Here is a 21,785-nt window from a genome sequence, read left to right as displayed (position 1 = left end):
GCCGCCCAGGGGCTGCCAGCCTGTGTCCCCAGGGCCCGTCTCTCTACCCGTCAGCCTCTGCCCGCTCAGCCCTGGCCTTCTAATTAAGTTTTCAATATGCATTGTCGTAGTTAGCGGCCCGTCCTATGATGTGGCCTGGCACAGAGGGGGGGCTGCGGGGTCGACAGTCCCTTTGAAGTGTGTCTGTAGAAGCCCCAACAGCGCGCTGAGCGTGAGCTCGCTCCACTAACACGCTGCCAATGAGCTCAAAGAGCAGCATGAGAAAGAGGTGGCCGATCGCACACACCAAAAAGACGTAACGGCTCATACAAACACACACACAGTTCACAGTTCCCATAGCCGGGGACAGGCGGCTATGTAACTGCTGAGATCACTGGTTTTGATTGAATAATGGATCATATTTATCCAAAAGCCCTTGATGTATCATGAATCTGTTGATGTAACTGCGGCCCTAGTGGGGCTCAAACACACAGCGGCCCTCCTATATCCCCTTAAACTACAAAGACTGGTCTCCACAAAGACCTGTTGCCAAATCCCAACCTACAATGCTCCTCATCACAGCAACAGCCAAGTTTCTGCCCCCGTCTTCCCTTCATCCGAACACCTCTCTGCTTCTTATTCTTATCTGCTCTGATCGCTTTGACTCATGTGGTCATTGCAATCTCATGTTCTTATGTCGTGTCTTTTATCTTCCTCTTCCACTGCAGCACTTTCTGACCGCGGCACGGTGGTTCTGGAGGCAGCGCTGACCAGCGCCCTGTCCGCTCTGGAGCGTGCATCCTCAGAGAGGAGTCGTGCCGAGGCGGGGTGTAAGGGCTGCGTCCCCTGTCTATTCCAGGACTGTGGCCAGCGGTCGGGTTCCTGCTGTAAGTTGATTATTTCTCTCACTTCTATTGTTCCTCTAAGTCCTCCAGTTCAGTTCGATGTTAAGATATCACTGTCCACATTTATTATTATGCTGTTTGACGTATCCCTCACCCCCGCATCTCCTCCTCTCTCACCTCACAGCATTTCCGGCTAGTTCCTTGTTGGAGCCCAGCTGTGATGTCATCAGCAAAGCCCAGAAGCTGGAGGATGAGGGGGAGCGGAGCTGGGCTCTGAGCCAGGCCTGTGGCTTCTACCAACACCGTTGCCCGCCGGCCGACCTGGAGAAGGAGACCTGCGTCAGGATCATGGGCGAGAGCTGCAGCGCCCGTGTGCTCCAGTGCAGCCTGCTCAACACCATGCAGAACCTCGAACCCTCCACGCAGACACACACTCAGGGTGAGGTGTAGCTTACGTGCATATAGTTTGCGATACCTTTTCTCCCACAAAAAAAGTCTGTACCGACTACCAATCATCAGCTTATGTGAATAACTTTGACAACCATGTGTACCTCTTCCTCAGCAGCAGTGTGCGGTCAGAGGACGACCACGGTGCAGAACCTCACACAGCCACGTTCCAGGATCGTGGGGGGCTCCCCCGCTCCTCCAGGCAGCTGGCCCTGGCTGGTCAACCTGCAGCTCGACGGCGGCTTGATGTGTGGAGGGGTGCTAGTGGACAGCTCCTGGGTGGTCACTGCCGCTCACTGCTTTGCTGGGTACGTGTGTGTGCGTGCGTGCCTGCATGCGTGCGTGCGTGTGTGTGAATAGGCAAAACTTCTTTCTTCTTTTTGTATTACTGCACCAATGATATAATTATAATAACTGTTTGCCATGCTTTTATCTCCCTCTCCCTTTAGCAGCCGAAGTGAGAGCTACTGGACAGCCGTGGTGGGGGAGTTTGACATCACCAAGGCCGACCCCGACGAGCAGATTCTCAAGGTCAACCGCATTATCTCTCACCCTAAGGTAACGTGCCAATTGGTTTCATTTTAGAGCCCTGCTGCACCACACATATTTCTAGAGTGTACTCCCTTATCTTTGTATGCCACCTCGATCCATCAACCTTATGGTACGCTTTATTCTATACAGTTCAATCCGAAGACGTTCAACAACGATATAGCCCTGGTGGAGCTGACATCCCCGGTGGTCTTGTCTAACCGTGTTACACCCGTGTGCCTGCCATCAGGCCTAGACCCCCCTACTGGCAGCCCCTGCCTGGTAGCTGGCTGGGGTTCCCTCTATGAAGGTGAGGGAACGGGACCTCTCACATCAGAGTAATCATGTCTAACCATGTCCTACTTGCAAGTCTTGAATGTTAACTTATCCCAATTTACCTTTAAAATTCAGTGTGTTCATCTTATCTTACCTGAGAAGATACATCTATGTCTTCTTTCCACCTATTGTTACTGTAAAGCACTGTGTCCGTTTTCCAAACAGATGGACCATCTGCAGACATAGTAATGGAGGCCAAGGTTCCCCTTTTGCCGCAGAGCACTTGTAAGAGTGCCCTCGGCAAGGAGCTGGTCACTAATACAATGCTGTGTGCTGGATACCTGTCTGGAGGCATTGACTCCTGCCAGGTGAGGAGATGAACTTTATAATCATATCTCAACCGATATACACTTTGCTCATCGACTAGATGTAAAGCTGTACTTCTTTAAAAAACCCTTTTTGCCTAAGTTAAGGATCTTGTAGAACATCTAGAAATAAATAGCAGTGAGGTAGTTTATGACTTTAACTACCTGCGACCAGTAACAGTAAGGTACTAAAGGTCTTTTTTTATGCATTTTTCTCCTTTTTCAGGGGGATTCTGGAGGACCGCTGATCTACCAGGACCGCATCTCGGGTCGGTTCCAGCTCCATGGCATAACGTCTTGGGGAGACGGCTGTGGGGAGAAGGGAAAGCCAGGAGTTTACACCAGAGTCTCTGCCTTCTCTGATTGGATTCGGTCTGAGATACAAAGTGAGTTTTGGGCAGAACAAAACTACAGCAAAATGCAGAAAACCTTTATCATTTAATGCATGAAGATTAAGTTCACCGACCTTCCCTCATCTCTGATTGCATTGTAGAGTCCTTTGGGAGTCGTGAACCAACTTGCCCCGAGCTGCTGAAGACGTCAGAACTGTCGGAGGATGAACAGCGTTTAGAGTTCAGCTCCCTCTGTCGCTTTTATTCACTGGTGTGCCCGCCCGGTCAGTCGTCCAGCAGCTGCACTCGCATGGCAGAAGAAAATTGCCTCAACCGTTTCAAGAAATGCCGTGGGTACCATTTATATTATTGAAAGTATATAACGTCACTATGCCGACACGTGCGCTCTGCCTCCTTAGCGCGGACCTGTCTGACGTTCTGTTGGTCTTTGCTCTGCAGAGCTGCGTTCGTTCCTGCAGACCCTGTTGGACCTGCTGCAGAGAGCGGAGGACTACATTCGAGACAAGGTGGACTTGACCTTCTTCACCCAGACTCTGCCCCAGCTTGTGGAGCACATTTACAACACGGCCTTCACTCATACCCGAGAGAGGAGGGACCTGGGCCAGGGACCCCCACAAGCAGCAGGTACACTTTAGATGCCTTGGCTGATGGTGGACCTTTTGGGACAAAATTAGAGTGCACTTACTTCCATAGACTGCAGTCCAAAGGATTAACAGGTGTGTTATTTCTTGCAGAGCAGCTAGGTGGTGCTGTGTGGTCAGGAGAGCAAACCCTTCCTCCAGCACCGCCATTGTTTAGGGATGTGGGCCCCTTGGTGGACGACTGGGAGAAGTACCTGAGTAGCCTGGCTGAGGACCTGGACAAAATACAAGGTGACCCAGCAGCAGATATCACCTCAGCACTTCCAAGAGAGGAGGACAGACTGTTTCTACAGGTTTGTGAAAAGAAGACATGATCATAGACACTTTAAACAGTTTTTTTTTGTCCAGTATCTAGCTTTTATGTCTAAATGTTATGCGTTTCTATAATTTTTAGGTGCTGGAGCCATCAGTTCATCAGCTGGAAGGGGAGTATCAATCGGTGATATCAGCCCTGCAATCCAAACTGAGCTTCAAAGCTGCTCCTCCAGTTCTTCACCTGGACACGGCCCACCTTCAGGAGTCTCCCGACCAAGTCACCTTTCCCACCTCATTCCTTGGGACGCTGTTCGCCACCAGCCCTTCCTCCGCCTCGGACTCCCAGGCAGCCGAATCCATCCTGTTTGCGCTCAAGGGCCAAATAGAGAGATTTAGAACTCAGGAGGAAATTTTGCTGGGAGGCGTCGTGAGGCGTAAGGATGCGTCGACTGCTAAACCGGGCGACGTCACCGCGGAGCACCCTTCCGACTTCAAGGATGTATCGGACCCGCCGTTTCCTTTTCCGCTCCCGTCCAAAACAGGCCTTCAGTCGTCTGCTGAGGGTGACCACATAGCAACGACCTCTGACCCCATGCAGACAGCGCACAGTGTACCTGGGTCCCTGAATCTTCGCAGGAAGCGGAGAGGCCTTCTCCGTAAGAGGCAGCTAACTGGGACAGGTGTGTGTCTCCCCCCTCATTTGGACGACTGTTTCGGTCATTAAATAGTCTTAAATGTTTTTAAGTGGATGGTGTTATAGATTTGTTTTCTGTGTCTCTAGTTTGTCCAGAAGTAACAGAGTCGAGGCAGCATGTGAGCCAAGTCAAGGACTCTTACCACTGGGTTCTGGACATCGGCAACAAGAACCTCCGCATGAACTTCCAGGAGGTGAGACCAAGACCGTGAAGAGCAGGCAATGGACTGGGTCCAGACAGAAACCACTCTGCAATGTAAAGCATGAACTCATTTTAGTAACATTGCTGTCCTCTCTACAGGTGCTGGTGGACCTAAGCTCCAAGAATGACCGCGGTCTGTACCAGGCACGGGTCAGGGCAGTGGTGGGAGGACGACCTCTGACCTTCTACAGCCTGGTGGGACTCGAAAACGAGTCGTTCTACCGCAGCATGCCACGGATCATCGCCCTGGCGCTGGAGGTGCTCAAAACTTAACTTTGTCTGCGAACAATATGACGGACGTGGAAATGTCTCCGTCTCGGCGCTGCTCTGATGCCAGATCTGGGAGACGCACACTTTACGCACACTTTTTCTTCTTACGCCCTCGAGGAGAGCGTTATTCGGGAAAAGTTGAAACCCATTGGAGAGCCTTTTCTTTTGCTCGAATCAAAAACCCAACCTTGAATGTATCACTCAGACAATTGCTCACCCATCAAGACAAGAGGTTGTTTTGTTGTCATAGCTGGTGTTATACAGCCATTTATAACTTAAGAGTCTGTAAAAATTAAAAGTATAAGTTATTCATTATGTGATTTGAGTCTTTTGCAAAGGTTGAGCCTCTTGTGAAGCATGCAAATTGTAAATAGTAATAATTATCTTAATTGGTGAAATATTTATTTGTATAGAGAAATGACTTTGTATTTTTGTAAAAAAAAAAAAAAAAAAGAAAAAAAAACAATAAATAAAACTGTGATTTTATTCGTTTTTTTTGTCTTGTATGATGGGATGCATGATATATATTTCCAAAATAACACTGTTTTACATGGCCCCCCACCAATTAACGCACAACAACGTCGCTAAGCCAACAATATCCCGCTGTTGACACAGGGCGGCGGGTGAGGGAACCGTGCTGCTACGCTCGATAAAAGACTCGAGGCCGAAACGATGACCCTAGATTGACGCGGAGCCATTAAAAGTAAACCTTTCCATCAACGCAGCAGCTGCTGTCGTACGGACCCCCCATCCTTCACTTCCCCCCTCCACCCCCTCGCTCCTTTGTTTACGGACAGGGGGATAGTAACTGGATCCTGAACCGGAGTGACCTTTACTGGCAGCGGTTTGTGGTGGATTTTAAGGCTGTCTACCCAGACGATTGTTGCCAAATTTGGACGTCAGGATGTATGTGCATTGATGTACAGTGCTGCAGTTGTCCTTTGTTCCCCCCGCCCAACCACCTGATAATTGTCAGTGAACCATCATAAGTTTTACTTTCAGACTCACTTGTTGTCTACTCCCCAAAGCAAATGGCATTCATTTTTGCCCAACCCAAAGTTTTAAAGGGGAACAAACACAAGTAATATGAGCACTGTTTTAAGCTCCTAGGTGCCATGGTGCACCGCCTTGAAAAACAAGGTTTGGCGTGTGCCACCGTGTGTGTGTATGTCGGGGGCGGTTCTGGGCATGGGCCCGGGGAGGCAATGCCCCACAATGCTCCGACTGCCCCCCAAAAACCGACCCCGCTTCAGCCCGAAACTCTAAAATAACTATTTTATTTTGTCCTTGTCGATTTGGCCAATCATAAACATGCCACATAGAAATAATCAAAGTTTACTTACATCCAGTGCTCACGGTGGGCTGGTACTCACCGGTAGGCAGTACCTGTACTTCTATGTTTTACTCTTTGGAGTACCGTGACTTTTTTTTTGGCCAGTACTCTGTTCTACGCTCTCAAGTGGACAAAATGAAGTAGACATATTGTAAATTGTATCGTATTTTATTTAATTAGTCATAGCAACCCCGAGCTCCAATAGAAAGCGCATGACCTCACGGATGAGGTCACGCGCTTTCTATTTTGCGCCTTTTTGGTCTATTTAATTCTGGTGCCATGGTCAGTAAAAGCTGCTGCCCGGGAGTCGAGAGACAGCAGGAAGTGATGCTGCTTTCCAGGGGAACTCGTAAAACTGTAATTCGTGTCGGTAGTTGTAGATGTTAGATGTTAGGTAGTTGTAGATGGTAGATGTTATTCTAACATGGGGATGTTAGAATAACATCAAATCTACAGAGTGGCTCAAAACGACGTTATACGTGTTAACATAAATAATAATCTATACAAAGGGAATGTTGTTCACCGTTTACGGTTACCACCATGTTGCCATGACGTCAGGTTTGTTTTCTTGGTTCACTTGGGCGCAGGTGTTCGGCTCCGAAATTCCAACTTAAATGGCAACTCAAATAGCCCCCCCTGGCTGACAGACCGACAGTACGTTGCCCAGAGTGTTGTCAATCATCAAGGAGCAGGCGCTTCAGATTGCCCGTAATTGTTTTCGCATGGTTTCCCCCTCCCTCCAGCCACCACTTCTCTCTCTCTCCCTCTCTCTCTCCTTCTTCCACACAGTCGTCTTGCTATTTTATTTAGTCTTTTCCCATATCTGACGTTTCCAAAATCCTGCCTTCATTAGAACCAAGACGCTTGGGTGGATTGACGTCTCAACGGATTGTTGACCTATGTCCATGCCTCTGCCCGTGAATTCCCCAAAGATTTTCATATTATGTTAAGGATGATTGAGGAAAAACTTGATTCTCAATACAAAGCACTAACTATTTTTCTTAAATTCGATAACACTTGAGGTTACTCATGTCCAGTATGTAATGCTTAAACTGTGCCTCTCAGCTTCTCTCAGTCATGGATGTGTGTGTGTGTGTGTGTGTGTGTGTGTGTGTGTGTGTGTGTGTGTGTGTGTGTGCCTGTGCGCGTGCGCGTGTGTGTGTGTGTGTATTGTTTTAACAGCTGACTATGCCGCATACTGGAAATACACTAGGAGACCGACAATCAGCACCTCCCCACCCCTCCATTCCTGAGACCCCAAACCAGCCCTCCAGCCCAGCCCCCGAACCACCCCACCCACCCCACCACCCTCTAAAAGACCATTCCTGGACATCAGATTAGTTGTCATAGCTTTGTCTCCGACTCCGCACACACACACACACCTATACACCAAATGGATTCAGGATCTCTTTTGTTGTTCCTTTCGGTTCTGGTTGGGATTTCCATCACAGGTAGGTGGTGCAGTCTGGTCATTGGCTGAGAGGATTATGAGAGTGAGTTGTTGCTGGTTATAGATTTTGGGGATAGCTGGCGTGGCTTTGCAAACTTTAAAGTATAGTAATGACTAACTTTCCACCTGATCCACCAGTCTGTTTTGTCTGTGGCTGGGGCTGTTAAAATATGCCAGATCTAGTCCTCATTTTATCAACCCGCCCAGAATGAAACAGCTAAGACAGAAGGTCGAGGGCTTGTATTGTGGAGTAGATCACACATGCACATTCAGGGTCAAGAGCCCAAAGAGACTGAACGGCCAATGGGTGTGAATTTGTTGATGTAACCGTCAGATTCTTGAAACGGGGCTTTCTATCGTATCGTGCGTTTTTCCATTTCTTCCTCCGCGCGACTGGTCGTCTTTAGCCTCGGCCGTCAACCTCGAAGGGGAGCTTTTTAAGGACCTGATGAAGGGCTACAACAAGAATGTCAGGCCCATGGAGAACAGCGGCGACATCACTCAGGTCTACATCAAGATGACGCTCACCAACCTCATCTCCCTGGTGAATTACATTGTCAATTTAGCACAGGATGTTTGTGTGTGTGTGTGTGTGTGTGTGTGTGTGTGTGTGTGTGTGTGTGTGTGAGTGTGTGTGTGTGTGTGTGTGTGTGTGTGTGTGTGTGTGTGTGTGTGTGTGTGTGTGTGTGTGTGTGTGTGTATATGCTCTACTATACACTATACCATACTATACTAGATTAAACTAAGTGCATTCTAACTGTCAAATAGAGAAAATAGAGGTATTACACATTGAGATCAATGCCAAATCTAGTGTTTGGTGTCCAACTGCAGTACAACAGTGGAAATGGTGTAAAGCATTTCTTTTCTTCTTCAAAGATCCAATACTTACAATCCCAGCCAGCTCGGAAAGGTCACACCAATTACAAAAGAGAAAATATACAAAACATATATACTGGGCATAAAAATACACCCAAACCCTCAAACACACTAGTTTGACTAGATTCATCAATGGAACTACAGTACATAGTGTATATTTGTCACAAACCCCCAGCTGCCAACGTTTTGAAAGGAAGCTTTAACAGCGCGTTTGTGACTATTGTTTGAATGTATCGTGTGAAAGAATACGTTTGAATGAAGCAAATTAACAACAGATAAATGTTTTGATTTTTTTCAGAATGAAAAGGAAGAAGCCCTCACAACCAGCGTTTGGATAGAAATGGTAACCCAACACAGGATTGCACTGTATGCTTGTTGGAGTTTTTCCCCTCTGAATGCGATAGAAATCGCCGAACAGATTTGGCACAAGTAGAGTTTCTTGGAGAAAGGGCTCCTCTGCGAGACAAACCCAGCGTGTATTTCTGTCCGTAGCAATGGTGCGACTACAGACTGCGATGGGACCAGCCCCCCAGGTCAGCTCTGTACGGGAACATCACCAAAGAGCTACGAGTCCCCTCCAAGGGCATCTGGCTGCCCGACGTCATACTAGAGAACAAGTGAGTGCTTTAACCTACACTTCATGACCTTTTTTGTTTTATTTATATGATCATTTCTAGGGTGCACTTTTTTTGGAGTTTAGATGGATTTCTGCTCTTGGTATGCTGCTGGTGTGGACATTGTTCAAATGAATTTAGTAACATAATAACACCCTTCAACATTTTGTTTCATGCCGTGTGCAGTGTGGATGGACAATTTGAAGTCGCACTTTACTGCAACGCACTGGTATCTCCAGACGGCTGCGTGTACTGGCTGCCTCCCGCCATCTACCGCAGCGCCTGCGCCATCACGGTCGACTACTTTCCCTTTGACTGGCAAAACTGCACCATGATCTTCCGGTAGGTGGAGGCACAGGTGATCTTTCCATGTGACAAAGTGAGGCAATTGCCTGGATCCTTGTGCGCTAGGGGACCTTGTGAATTTGTGTGGATTTTGTTTTCCTTTATCACTCCAGCGATCAGCACTGTGCATCACTCACATCCCATAAGTGAGCCCGATAATTTCAATCGGAAAACACGGCCCTTAGAGAACATACAGAGTGGACACAGACATGGAGGCGGCTGGAGGAGAGGAAATACAAACTTTTACACTAGTGTTGGGACATTCGTGATGAAAAGTTCGGCCCTTTTTAGCGATTCTGCTCTTTATGTGAATGGAATTCTGACTCCGTTGTTTAATTTGACATATGTTGTCTGAATAACATAAGAAAAATCAACCAGGTGAATAAGCAAAAGTAACAATAACGCGGCATGGCTCTACAAAGATTATCAACAGTACAAAACCTAGTCTGATAAATTACATTATTATACCGTTCAATGTGGGGGATCTTTTCTAATCAGATATTATGAAATATTATAATTGATATTGTATAAAAGTACCCATAATTGCTGTGACTAATTATATTCCTTCATATTTAGTCCCAAAAAAAAGACAACACAATACCCAAAATGGGTTTTAGAGAGGTCTAAAACAGTCACAGGTTCAAGTGCTAATTTTTCCATCCAAGTCCTGCTCCTTGAATCAAATGATGAAACGCGCAATTGTGTTGCCGGCTTTCAAAAGCTCAACCGGCAACCAACCCTCATATCCTCCAACACGGAAGTTCTCATCCAATGACTTGTCGCCTTGAACCACTGAGTCTTATGAAGCTTGGTTCGTCTCCTCCGATGATTTTGCGTCTGAACCATCACACGACCAGGTCGCCTTCGCATTCAACCATGGTCTGAAGTTCTCATCCAACGCCTTATCGCTTTGCTGAAATGGATGGGGAAAATCCTGACTTGGACTGGTGATGGCAGCGTCTGAACTGTCACACCACCAGGCCTCCTTCACGCTCGGTCCTGGTCTCCGGGTGCTTTTAAACACACCTTTGGGGAACTGCCTTTCAAAAGCTCTCTCGGCATCCGCAAATTTGGACTTGGACCTGTATTTTGTGAATGAGTGAAGGAATATCCCCCTTTCCTGTCTATATCATATGGTGTGTATAACAAATCAGGTATAAAATGGAAATTGTCCATTAAAGATATACAATAACATAAATAAAAATAAATAACAAACAAGACGGAAAAAAAATACATAAACATTTCAGGGTTTCCTAATTATCCTCAGTAAGTAGTAGCAATTCACATACGATGGAGTTGACAGGATAGAATATGTGTACAACCTTGAACAAAAAACCCTTAATTCTATTTGGAATTATATATATATATTATTAATATTTTTATGTATGAGGTAACAAAAAAATAGTGTTCCTATGTTTTCTATTAAAATAAATCCATTTGTATTCACACGTAGGAGGATCAATACAATTTCTAATAAAAGAGTTTGACCACTTTCTGTCCAGCATAGAGATCCCATCAGCGGCTCTCGGTTCGGGGAGTCATGGCCTCTGTGGCTCACAAAACGAGCAAAAACATATTTTTCTGGAGTGACTTCCGATTCCTGAGTCATTTCATATACTATTGTAAATGGTATTTCATTATTATATTCATAATCTTTTTCTCGTCCCATTGTCTTCTTCTGAGTGAAGAGCTTTTGAATGGTTCGGGTAGGGTTCTCATTTATCTTTGCTCCACTGATCTCATTCATCTTTGCTCTCTCTAAATGTTTTTTGTTTACTAGCCATGCTCGCATTAAGCTAGGTGGAGAGGGGCCCCCACATTGGTCCTGCCTGGGGCCTCCAAATCACTAAGACCACCCCTGTGTGGAGGACGCATTCCTGCTGCTTGGCATGAACAAGGGCGTACACCTGGTCACTCAAGCTTCCTTAGAAAAACCTACTTACAACTGAGGTCTCCACTTACAATTATATTCAGCACTTAACAGTGTGTAATATAACATGTTACTCTCATTTCAGCGCTTCAACAGTTCATAATATCACAGGCATAACTAATGCAAGTCCAGTTCGTTTGCAGATCATTAATATCTATTATTCCTAAACAGTTGTGGTTCATTTTGATGTTCGTTGAGTTGGCAAACAACTTCATGGCTGAGATGTCTGTCTTCCCACCACGCACAGGTCCCAGACGTACAGCGCCAATGAGGTTAAGCTGGTTCTGAAGGAGATAGACAACCAGACATTGGAGTGGGTGGACATTGATCCAGAGGCTTTCACAGGTAGAACCAAGAACCGACAAGCTCTCTCTCTCGCTCTCTCTCTCTCTCTCTCGCACGTGCTCTCTCTCTCTTGTTGGTGCTATATTGTTCTTCGCAAAATACCCCTTCAATGTCACACATTTGACTTGTACCTTTTGTAAAATGCGTCAAACTGAACCGATCGGCTTCCTCATGACACGCATTTGCTGGCCCTTCTCTGTGCTGTTGGCAGAAAACGGGGAGTGGGTGATCAAGCACAGGCCGGCTAAGAAGGTGATCAATGCTCAGTACACTAAAGATGAACCGGAGTACCAGGAGGTCGTCTACTTCCTCATCATCCAGAGGAAGCCCCTCTTCTACATCATCAACATCATTGCCCCTTGCGTGCTCTTCTCCTCCCTCGGCCTACTGGTCTATTTCCTGCCGGCCAAAGGTACAGTCCTTTTTGCGTTCCCGTGTCCCTCTGTAAGCCCATGGGATGGATCACTGGTGGATGTTTCTGTCAAGGTCTGAGCTCACAGATTAATGCTCTTGAATATGGCAGCTGGGGGGCAGAAGTGTACAATGTCCATCGCCACTCTCTTGGGCCAGACCGTCTTCATCTTCCTAATCGCCAAGAAGGTGCCGGAGACGTCGAAGGCGGTGCCGCTTATCGGAAAGTAAGATCACACGCGTCAAACTAACGGAAGGAATGTGCCTAAAGAGGCTTCACAAAGCACACATTGAAACACCTTTTTTTTCCATCCCAGGATGGACGGCTGATCCTAGAGGAGCTCAGATCTTGAGATTCCAGCACAGACTATGCACTAAAGCAGCCGAGACCCAAGACTTAAGACTAATATCAAAGCAACCTGATATATTCACAAGAGTCCAGAAGTTTTGGATTTTTAACAATCCTTACGACAAGGGATTTCCTTGCCAAACTCTTAACATATTGAAAATGTGTCGCGTGTATAGACTCTGAACTAGTCTGAATCTTTCAGTTGTTTTGGCTTTGATAATTAAAGTCAAACATGCGCATTATTCAAAAAACTACTGACATGAAATAGTTGATTTATAACATGTTGTCTATTGTCTGCAGGTATCTCATGTTTGTGATGTCGGTAACAACTATAGTCGTAATGAATTGTGTGATAGTCCTCAACGTGTCCTTGAGAACCCCCAACACTCACAAAATGACGGATAAAGTCCGCAAGGTGAGATTTTTTCAGAAAATAACGCTTTCCCGGCGGCTTCATTTTTTTGTTCTCCACCACACTGATAAAACCTCCTCGCAGAACTCTTGTTACCCGTCAAGGTACCCGTCCCTTGTTCTCTCTCTCTTGGTCATTAGGTCTTTCTAAACATCCTGCCCCAACTCCTGAGAATGCAGATGCAGCCCTGGGTGCCCGACCGCCAGAATACCTCAGACGGTAGTAAATCTCAGCAGCCGGAAGAGAACGGCGTGTCCCCGGACCCCCGCAGGCGCCGCGGCTCCCTGGGCCTCAAGGCCAAAGCTGACGAATATGTCCTGAAAACGGCTCGGTCCGAGCTCATGTTCGCCAGGGAGAGGAAAGGACTCATAAAATCGGTTTTCGAGAGGCTACGTAAGTGTTTCAATCACTTTGTGAATATTTGCGATATTTTCCATGCTTTACCTCGTGAAGACGTGATCCTGTTGATGTCTGAGCCTAGATTGGGACCTCGAGGGTGTTACAGCGTTGCAGCTTGAAAACAGTCTGGCCAAGGCTTCCCCGCAACTGAAGCAGTGCGTGGCATCCTGCAAACACATCGCTCATACGACCCGGCAGCACAATAACTTCCAGAATGTAGGTACCACATTTACACTTTTGCCTTGTCTCTCGTCCATATTTCACCAATGCATACATGTTGCAAGTCCACTTAAAGCAAAGATCAGTTCTGATGAACTCTTAGGTTTGATCTTTATTGATGCACCGTTTGAGTTTTGTCGTCTGGGCTCTACCGCCCATCACCCCTGGCGAGACAAACATAGGCATACTAAGTGAGCTACTGTAGAGACATAGGAGTGATGAGCTCGATTTCCCCCATTGGATAGAAAAGAGTCCAATGGGTGGATGCAGGGGATGTGGAGGCAGCAAAGCAGTCAGGGGAGGAGCGATTCGCTGGTATAATAGCCCGGCCGATAAGGGCGTGGAAGCATGTGGCACTGTCAATTGTCCGACAGAACCTGCGTGTTATGTGAAAACAGATACAGTGGTACCTCGACTTATGACCACATCTACTTACGACTAATCCAAGCTACGAGTAGCGATAGTCGCGAAAATTTGTATCGACTTGCGACCGACTGCTCCAAGATACGAGAGTGGAAATTTGCAGTTGGCGCGTCAGCGGCCAGTCAGCAGCCAGTCAGCAGCCAGTCAGCAGTCAGTCAGCGGGCAGTCAGCAGTCAGTCAGCGGGCGACCTACATCATGTGTGCACGTAGTTCGTGGCTTATCGATATTTTTCTTCATATTTACTGTTTGTGCTGTGTGATTTGTTTATTTTCACCCTTCATGATTTCATAATTTATATGGGAAAAATTGCTTCGACATACGACTGTTTTAACATACGACCGTTCTTCTAGAACGAATTTCAGTCGTAAGCCGAGGTACCACTGTACAAAGCATAGAAGACATATCTAACGATGATCAACATTTTTCCTAAACACAGGAGAATGAAGAGTGGCTCCTTGTCGCCAGAGTGATTGACAGAGTGTGCTTTATTGTCATGGCGCTGATGTTCTTCATGGGGACCATTGGAATTTTTCTAATGGGGCATTTTAACCAGCCCCCCTCCACCCCTTTCCCTGGGGACTCCAGAAAGTACCTGCCGCCTGTGGGAAACATTACTGACACCGGGATAGGAGCAGATCTTTATGGGTGAGCCGGGCAAGAAACCCCCCCGCCATCCATCCTTTTTATCCAGAGTTGGAATCCAAAGGTTTCTCCTGACCTCGCTTGGAGATCTCCGAGGGTTCACAGAGAACGGGGAAGACGGGCAAACGGTGTAAACGCGGCGTCCCATTTGCACGAGTTAAATGAGGTGTTGTTTGGTTCTGTGGGTCTTTGGACGGACACTAGGACAAGTCAAATCGTATTGCGGGACTCTTTGTACACTGGTGGGGAGGGCACAGTCTTTTACAGAGTGGATGCTGGTATCCGCAGTGCCTCATGGTGGGAGTTACGTCAAGTTTTGACTTCTACCGATTGTCCATGCTTCTAGCAGGCATCTATACCTTATAAGTCACAACGACCAAGAAAAAAAAAAATGGGAACTTGTGATGTTATTTAAATCTTATAATGTAAGTGTTTTGATTTTGCTAATTAAAGTGATTCTTAATCTCTCACTCTCACTCTTGTGATTATCGCTGACATTTTAATGTCCCGACATCATATGTGCATAACACATCTTCTTGGGGGCTCATGGAGACCACCGACACCCGCCCAAAACACACAGCGGCTCTCCGGCCCCCGCCGCTGGAAGCAGGATTTTAATTACATGGCTGAGTGGTGCCTTTCTGCCCCAACAAAAGCCAGATCCGGCTGGTTGGGATGGCAATAGAGTCAACGGGTGAGACAGGAACTGGCTGAGTGGTGGTGTGAGAGAGACAAATATCCAGAAACATGTTCATGCCATGAAAGTCAAACGTTACTATGTGAACACACACAAAAACATATGCAAATCAAGGCCACTTTGGTGCTCCCCTTCCGCCCGGTATACGGGACCGACAGACATTTGCCAGTTCCATTCCATTCTGCTTCCTGCTTCGTTTCTATGCTATGGGCCGTTGATCCCTGGAGGTGGACTATAAAAGGTAAGACAGCATCCACGTTTCTGTTGAAGTATGTTTTTTTATCTTTGCCTTTATACTGTGCATCATTTTTGTTTCTTTTTTTGATTGATTGATTGGACTGAAGCACTTACAATCTATATGCATAAAGAATTTCTTTTTTTTTTTCTTTCTGGAATACTACGGTATTATGACTTTTGGTGATGGTCGACAATCAGGCTGAAATCTGAATTAAGGTGTCATAAGCTGATGACTGGGATGGGACCGCTGTTTTTAGGAGATCGTTCCTCTTAAAGCATGATCTCCTTAAAACAGTGTTAAGATATGCTCAACAGAAAAAAAAGTTAAAGAAAAAGCAAAAACATTTATCTTTTAAATAAAGTATCTTAAGGAAAACTTTTGAGGGCTGTAAAAGTTTTGCTTTTCTTAATTTTTTTTAATAGTTTGACCCTTGTCATAGGTTTCTTTCCCATTTTATACACTGAACATAAATTAAAAAAAAAAAATATATATATATATATATAAAGATATCCAGATCTCCAATCAATATCTGGCAAAGAAATGTTGAAACCAAGTCACGGTTCCTGTTCTAGTAGTCATTCTTACATTCTGGAGTTCTAAATAAAGTGAATGTGTTTTTTCCTATTTGACCAAGTACTTAATTTTTTCATTCCAGACCATGCCAGCAGTGACCAATCAGCCTATTCCCTTCGGTCGCCTGGAAAGAGAGAGGCACATCGAGATGCTCTTCAGAGCATTCCACAGGGGACACAGGCTCACCCCAGACCCCCAAGAGACGCATGGAAACCAACCCCACCGAGAGCCTCCTGGTCGGGGGTCGGAGGACTGTCCTGCATGGGGGAACGGCTGTGCCCAGCTGCCCACGCAGTGGAGCGAAGCCCAGGATGGAGGAAGGCGGCTTGGAGATGGGCTCCAACCAGACACGATGGCTATGTTGGAGTTGGTCAATCAACTTCACATCATGGCTCGACCTGAGCTGCAAGGTCAGTAAGAATGGGGTTTTTTATGTGTGTTTGTGTGTGTGTGTGTGTGTGTGAATGTTCAATTCTCGAGAGCAATGATGTACCTAAAGGTCTTCCTATTGCCAGGTCCGCAGTGTGTTCCCAGGAGGATCTTCAGCATTTCCACCGGGTGCAGCAGAGAGCAGCTGTTTGTAACTGTAGAAGGTATCAAATGTATCGTGTCCCCTTAAGCTACCTGAACCTGTCCCCCTTCTTTCACCTCCTTTCACATTCCACCGTCCTCTATTGCCTCCTGTACACCAGAGAGCTCCTGCTTGTGTCTCCAGTGTTGCGGCCCAGCCCGTTCCTGCTCCTTGCAGGGCTACGACCGCCATGGCCGCCAGGTCTTTCATTTTGAAAGGCCCTTCCGAGTGGACGCCTGCTGTCTAGGCGGCTTCTGCCTGATGGAGATGAGGGTCTACACCCCTCCAAACCACCTGATCGGCACTGTGCGCCAGAGGTAGGGCAGCGTGAGGCTGCGTTCATCCGATTATTGTTTCAGTTGAAATGTATGACCTAGAACGAAATAAGAACGTTTCTACCGCCAGGCCCCTCCGACCGCCCTGACCATCTTCAGACTCTCCAGGCTCAGGCAGGGCGGCCTAGGACGTCAGTGTTTTTCCATTCCATCCCTGTTACACCCTGCTCTCGGTTTCCATGGTGCCAGGGCTGCGGCTCACCACAATAGATATCCATGCCTGTAAATAGCTGGGATAGGTTTTTCTATTCCGCCCCAGCTAGAGTGTAGTCTAAATGAATGCTAAGTAATGCTCAAAACAGCCGTCTGTATGGAGACACAAAGACAGACCTGGATGGGGTAGAGAAGGGGTCAATGTGGCATTGTTACCACAGAGGAAAGGTCGCTTGACAGCAAATGTGCGTTTTAGGCGATCACCCGCTCCACGACAGTGGATGACACACCTCGTACGGACACAATGCCACTCAAGTCTCCCACACTTAACCGGATTCCTCCTCTTCCGCCATTGGCCCAAATTTGACTCGTGGGTTAGATGGGGTCCACTTGGTGTGTTATGAAGTTTTTTCAGGCAGGGAAACCAAAATAATGCTGCATCCAATTAAGAATGACCTGGCAGAGGTTTCAAATGAACACTGTTCTACGTGGTATAAATATTCACTCGGTTATTCCAGAATAAAGCGTGGCCCAATTTGAACTCTTCCAACACCGAGCCAACAACGTTTCATGTCTGCAGAACCATGACAGCTGAAAATCTGATCAACCAAGCATCAATTGCAGGGGGTGCAAAGTGTATTTCCAGGTTGCTCGTGGTGTACTTATGCAAAGGAAGGAAGTGTGCTGAGTTAATGGGGGCTCCTGTGGTTATGAACGGGATGTCAGGTGGAGCATGTTCACCCCTCTACTGGAGGTGTGTGACTTGGAGGGATCGTCCGTGATCAGAATCCAGGGATCCTGCTGTCCGTGCCGCTGCCTTGCTAATCAAGAATTTCAGGTCTTAATAAAAAAAAAAATCTCTTTTATTAATTAAACATTACTTTCTGGAAGCACTTTCCTCAAAATATCTGTGCAATTATCTACCGTTTTAATATTCACGTTTTGTTTTCTACAAAATATTAGGTTGTTTCGATGATTGGTGAAAGAATTGGCACAATATGGAAGAAATGGCCGGGCTTCAATGATGAATTCAATATGGACCATGAATACTTTGGGCTGGAAGGTGAGTTCTTTATCGCAGGGCATGAAATCCCCAGTTTCTTTTTGAGACAATACGTCACATTATTGTTAAAGATTCGCCCTAAAAAATAATGTCCCACTTGTGGGCCTTAGAGGTCACCAGTTGTAAATTTATTTCACCCCCACAGTGCCGCTGGACATGGGCCCTTTGACCAAGTTGCTCCTGCTGGCTGCTACCTTCTTACTGGTAAGCTACGCTCCAGCATGCACAAGAAAATAACATCGACTACATTTCAAGATATACTGTTTGATCTCCCTTATTGTTGCGGTGCGCCAGTGTGACCATCTTCCTGCCATGTTTTCTGCAGAATTACATGTACTTTGAGATGACCTGATTGGAGAACCTGCCCCGTAATTCACCCAACTGGAAGGGGAATCGGAAGGGTCAGCTACGACAGCTGCACCGGGACAACTGCTGAGCCAACACCGGCAAAACCGCACCAGCGTCACCGTACGGTGCGAAAAAGATCCAAGGAGCCAAGCCTCAGCTGGGGAGGGAGGGAGGCGGCTGACCACGGCAGATTTAAATGGCAACCAAGACGTTCATCTCAAATCCCGTCACACCAGAAAGTAACACAGAGGCCAAGTTATAGCAGCAGATGCATATTTGACATTTATTGCTATAATCTGTTAGGTGTACATTGGACGACGTGTTTCCTCTTGTTTGTTTTTGACACACACCCTGTCCCCAGCACCACATATACAACCCTAGGCAGCATTACGGTTTCACTCGTGAAATTATTTTTTGCAACAGCTTTCTTGATTTGGTTCCCCCAAAAAAAAAAAAAAAAAATTCTCCCGAGGGACTGATTAAAAAAGAAATTGTCGGGGGGAGGGGGATAAGGAAAGAGCCCCAACAAGCCCTGATCCTGGGCCAGCGTCCTATCCTCGGTACAAAATAGAAAGGAGGTGGTGCGAGTGAATGGATCGTTGATTTCAAATCAGTCTTTCAGGACTCCCGTCGTCCTGCGGGTCGGCTAGCACAGCAGGCCCCGTTCCACAGAAAAAAACATTTAGCGACAAAAAAAAGGACAAAACAGACAGAACCTGGTTTGGGGTTGGGCTTGAGGCCAGGCACAGTGATATAGGCAGCTTGGCAGTCTATTCTTCGTTGACACAGAACCTTCAACCAGACTTAAGGTACTCATCCTTTGGGGGTTCCACTTCCCAGGGTGAAGATTCAACAAGGCGAGCTTTGAAGTGGTCAGCCTTTTACAAATATATATATATATTTTTTTTTTTACACAATAATATTTCTCGTTCAAGAGGCTTTGTAGTTAAAATACAGCACTATAATAAAATAACTTTTACCTGCAACCCTTTTTGTCTGGGATTGCCAATAAAACAGTTAAAAAAACAGAATTTAATCAAATGTGATTGAGGGAGTTGTGATTGTGTTACACAATACAATCAGATCTGTTGACATCACTGACTGGTTTTGTTGTATTTAGTGAAGTACTCTTTTGTTGGCCAGATCAACAGACATCTGTTCCAGAGTCTCCCCCTAGTGGCAAGTAAGACATATTGCAATATGCATTTTCTAAAAACACCTTTAAGGTCTCAATGGTGTCTGGTTGAATCAAACTTAGTTTTCATGAGCAGACAGCTGGGCTCCATGTTCCGTTGAATGTTGTTTTTTTTTTGTTTGTCTGCTTTTTTTCCGCATACATGACAGAAAGAAGGAATGATCCTTTTTTTAAACCACCATCCCTTTTGCCGTTCCACTGTGTCCGTGTCAGAGCGCTGAGCCTTTCAGAGGTGACCCTTTCGCCGGACTCTTCAACCCCAGTTTCATCCCGTGTATACTTCTGCTCATCCAGGTGACGCAAGCGGAGGGGGAAAAAATGTACAAACAAACAGACAAACAAAAACAGCATCAACATTAAAAACTTCTAAACACAACAACAATTCAGGCAAGAAATAGTAGGATGAAGCTTTCCTACCCTCGGTTCGGAGTCTCAGTTCTGTAGGGGTCAAGGGCCACCGCTAGCAGTCACCAGACCATGGAAGTCTTCCCATGCTCTGAAAAGCAAAAACCTGGGCAGTAACATCTAAGGTTGACAGGTGGACTCAGCATCCCCTTCGGATATTATGAAATAATAATAATGATAATAATACTACTACTACTAATAATAATAATAATAATAATGGGGGCCACATACATACTTGATGCTGTCTGTGTGCGTCTTGTACTCCATGATGGTGTTGGGAGGCAGGTTGAGGACTCTCCGCAGGGTGTCTCTGATGCGTGCTGTGGTGGCCTGGTCATTGGCCGTCTTGTTCCAGATAGATATGATGTCCTCCTGCGAGGAAACGTGTGAAGTAAAAGGCGCTACAGCACGGTGACCTCGCACCCGGTACATGCGGTTAATGCAGACGCCCGCACCTGGAAGCGTACGGACACCACGGCGCCACAGATCTCCTCCCCCACCATAAACTGCTCGCCCAGCATGGCCAGGATCAGGTTCTCCCAGCAGCGCGACGCCAGGCCCTTCCGCAGACGGATGATCCACTTCCCACCCATCTTGTTGGCGTCATCCTGAACGGACACAGTGGCAGAGAAGGGGATTGTCTCCAAGTATCCAAGTGGGCCAAAACCACACAACACTTTGCAAGCACTAAACGTGGTTAGAAATGTGCTTTGATGGAAAAAAATAACACCAGGTCACAGGCCCGTTGGTGTACGGCTAGGCTTTAATAGCTGCATATTCTGTGCTTGGACCAGTTGAGTCTACCTAGAAATGATAATCACGACTAGGGCTGTACCAGACTCAGAATTTTGTCAGTCCAATCAGATTCGGATGTTCGATGTGAATATTCGACTATTTGGCGGGAGGGGGGCACCAGAGACTGCTCGTGCCTAGGATTGGGTACCGACCGACCTGGTATTAAAAGGGCTAAATTATTAAAGACTGCAGTATTAATAAGCTCTGACATTATTGGTACTGGAGAAAATACTGAAAATTATGTTCTCTTAATTTAGACTATATAACCCCTTTCTAACTTGTTATCAGATTAAGATATTCATCTCAGAAGCATTTTCACTAATCAGAAGAGACATCTCTCTCGTCTCTCCCTCTCTCCCACGCCATCGCCGGAAAGGAGATAGTATTGACAACTTGCTATTTGCTATTCTTATTCTGTACTTAAACAATAGAGAATATGTGACCGCGACTGGTGTTTGGGGCCTCAGAGAGGCCAAGGTCATTTTTCTTTTTTTTTTACAGATTACGAAAGTGCAGATTGTAAGCTTCCAAATGACATGTCCATACATTGAAATCTGAAAATATTCGCCGAAGATATGCTTATTTGACTGTTGGTACAACTTAACTCCTCTAGCAGAGAAAATGCCCCTCAAAGATCCTGAGGTTTTTCACACGTTGGAGGCAGGTAATGGGTGGGAACATTAGCTGTTAACTCCACCTCAACCACTCCCCCACTAGACTACCTGTCATTGTCGGTGGGTTTAAGTGTGTAGAGTATAAGAAATAACACGTGAAAATATGATACTCTACCAAAGTACGTCATTTATTT

The 21,785-nt window shown here is 46.3% G+C and overlaps 3 protein-coding genes across 6 annotated transcripts in view; 2 read left to right on the top strand and 1 right to left on the bottom strand.

The window, feature by feature from the left end:
* Positions 1–7,563: 7,563 nt before the first annotated feature.
* chrng (cholinergic receptor, nicotinic, gamma) lies at positions 7,564–14,990 on the top strand. Its single transcript, XM_080011074.1, has 12 exons — positions 7,564–7,639; positions 8,046–8,182; positions 8,813–8,857; positions 9,007–9,131; positions 9,315–9,470; positions 11,651–11,748; positions 11,960–12,160; positions 12,272–12,386; positions 12,809–12,923; positions 13,061–13,313; positions 13,402–13,535; positions 14,399–14,990. The coding sequence occupies exons 1-12, from the start codon at positions 7,582–7,584 to the stop codon at positions 14,609–14,611; spliced, it is 1,650 nt and encodes a 549-aa protein (XP_079867200.1). The 5' UTR covers positions 7,564–7,581; the 3' UTR covers positions 14,612–14,990.
* Positions 14,991–16,197: 1,207 nt separating this feature from the next.
* On the top strand, positions 16,198–18,586 carry LOC307238345 (phospholipid scramblase family member 5; the record flags this gene model as incomplete). Its single annotated transcript, XM_080011277.1, has 7 exons — positions 16,198–16,522; positions 16,628–16,705; positions 16,805–17,000; positions 17,898–18,009; positions 18,135–18,234; positions 18,380–18,438; positions 18,560–18,586. The coding sequence occupies 7 exons, from the start codon at positions 16,198–16,200 to the stop codon at positions 18,584–18,586; spliced, it is 897 nt and encodes a 298-aa protein (XP_079867403.1).
* A 252-nt stretch (positions 18,587–18,838) lies between these two features.
* Positions 18,839–21,785, bottom strand: part of eif4e2 (eukaryotic translation initiation factor 4E family member 2) — a 5,381-nt gene continuing 2,434 nt past the window's right edge. For 2 of the 4 annotated variants that reach the window (XM_080011626.1, XM_080011629.1), the window contains exons 5-8: positions 20,638–20,790; positions 20,418–20,554; positions 20,195–20,288; positions 18,839–20,059 (exon numbers count right to left, since the gene is read on the bottom strand). In XM_080011626.1, coding sequence (XP_079867752.1) covers positions 20,225–20,288; positions 20,418–20,554; positions 20,638–20,790 — 354 coding nt within the window. In that variant the 3' untranslated portion in view covers positions 18,839–20,059; positions 20,195–20,224. Of the gene's footprint in view, positions 20,060–20,194; positions 20,289–20,413; positions 20,555–20,637; positions 20,791–21,785 lie in introns of all 4 variants that reach the window. The other 2 variants (XM_080011628.1, XM_080011627.1) reach the window with 2 other exon arrangements.

This window comes from Zeus faber, assembly GCF_960531495.2.
Source record: "Zeus faber genome assembly, chromosome: 12".
NCBI classification, from domain to species: domain Eukaryota; kingdom Metazoa; phylum Chordata; class Actinopteri; order Zeiformes; family Zeidae; genus Zeus; species Zeus faber.
The sequence above is the reverse complement of the archived record's forward strand: the minus strand, read 5'-3'. Positions and strand labels throughout refer to the sequence as shown.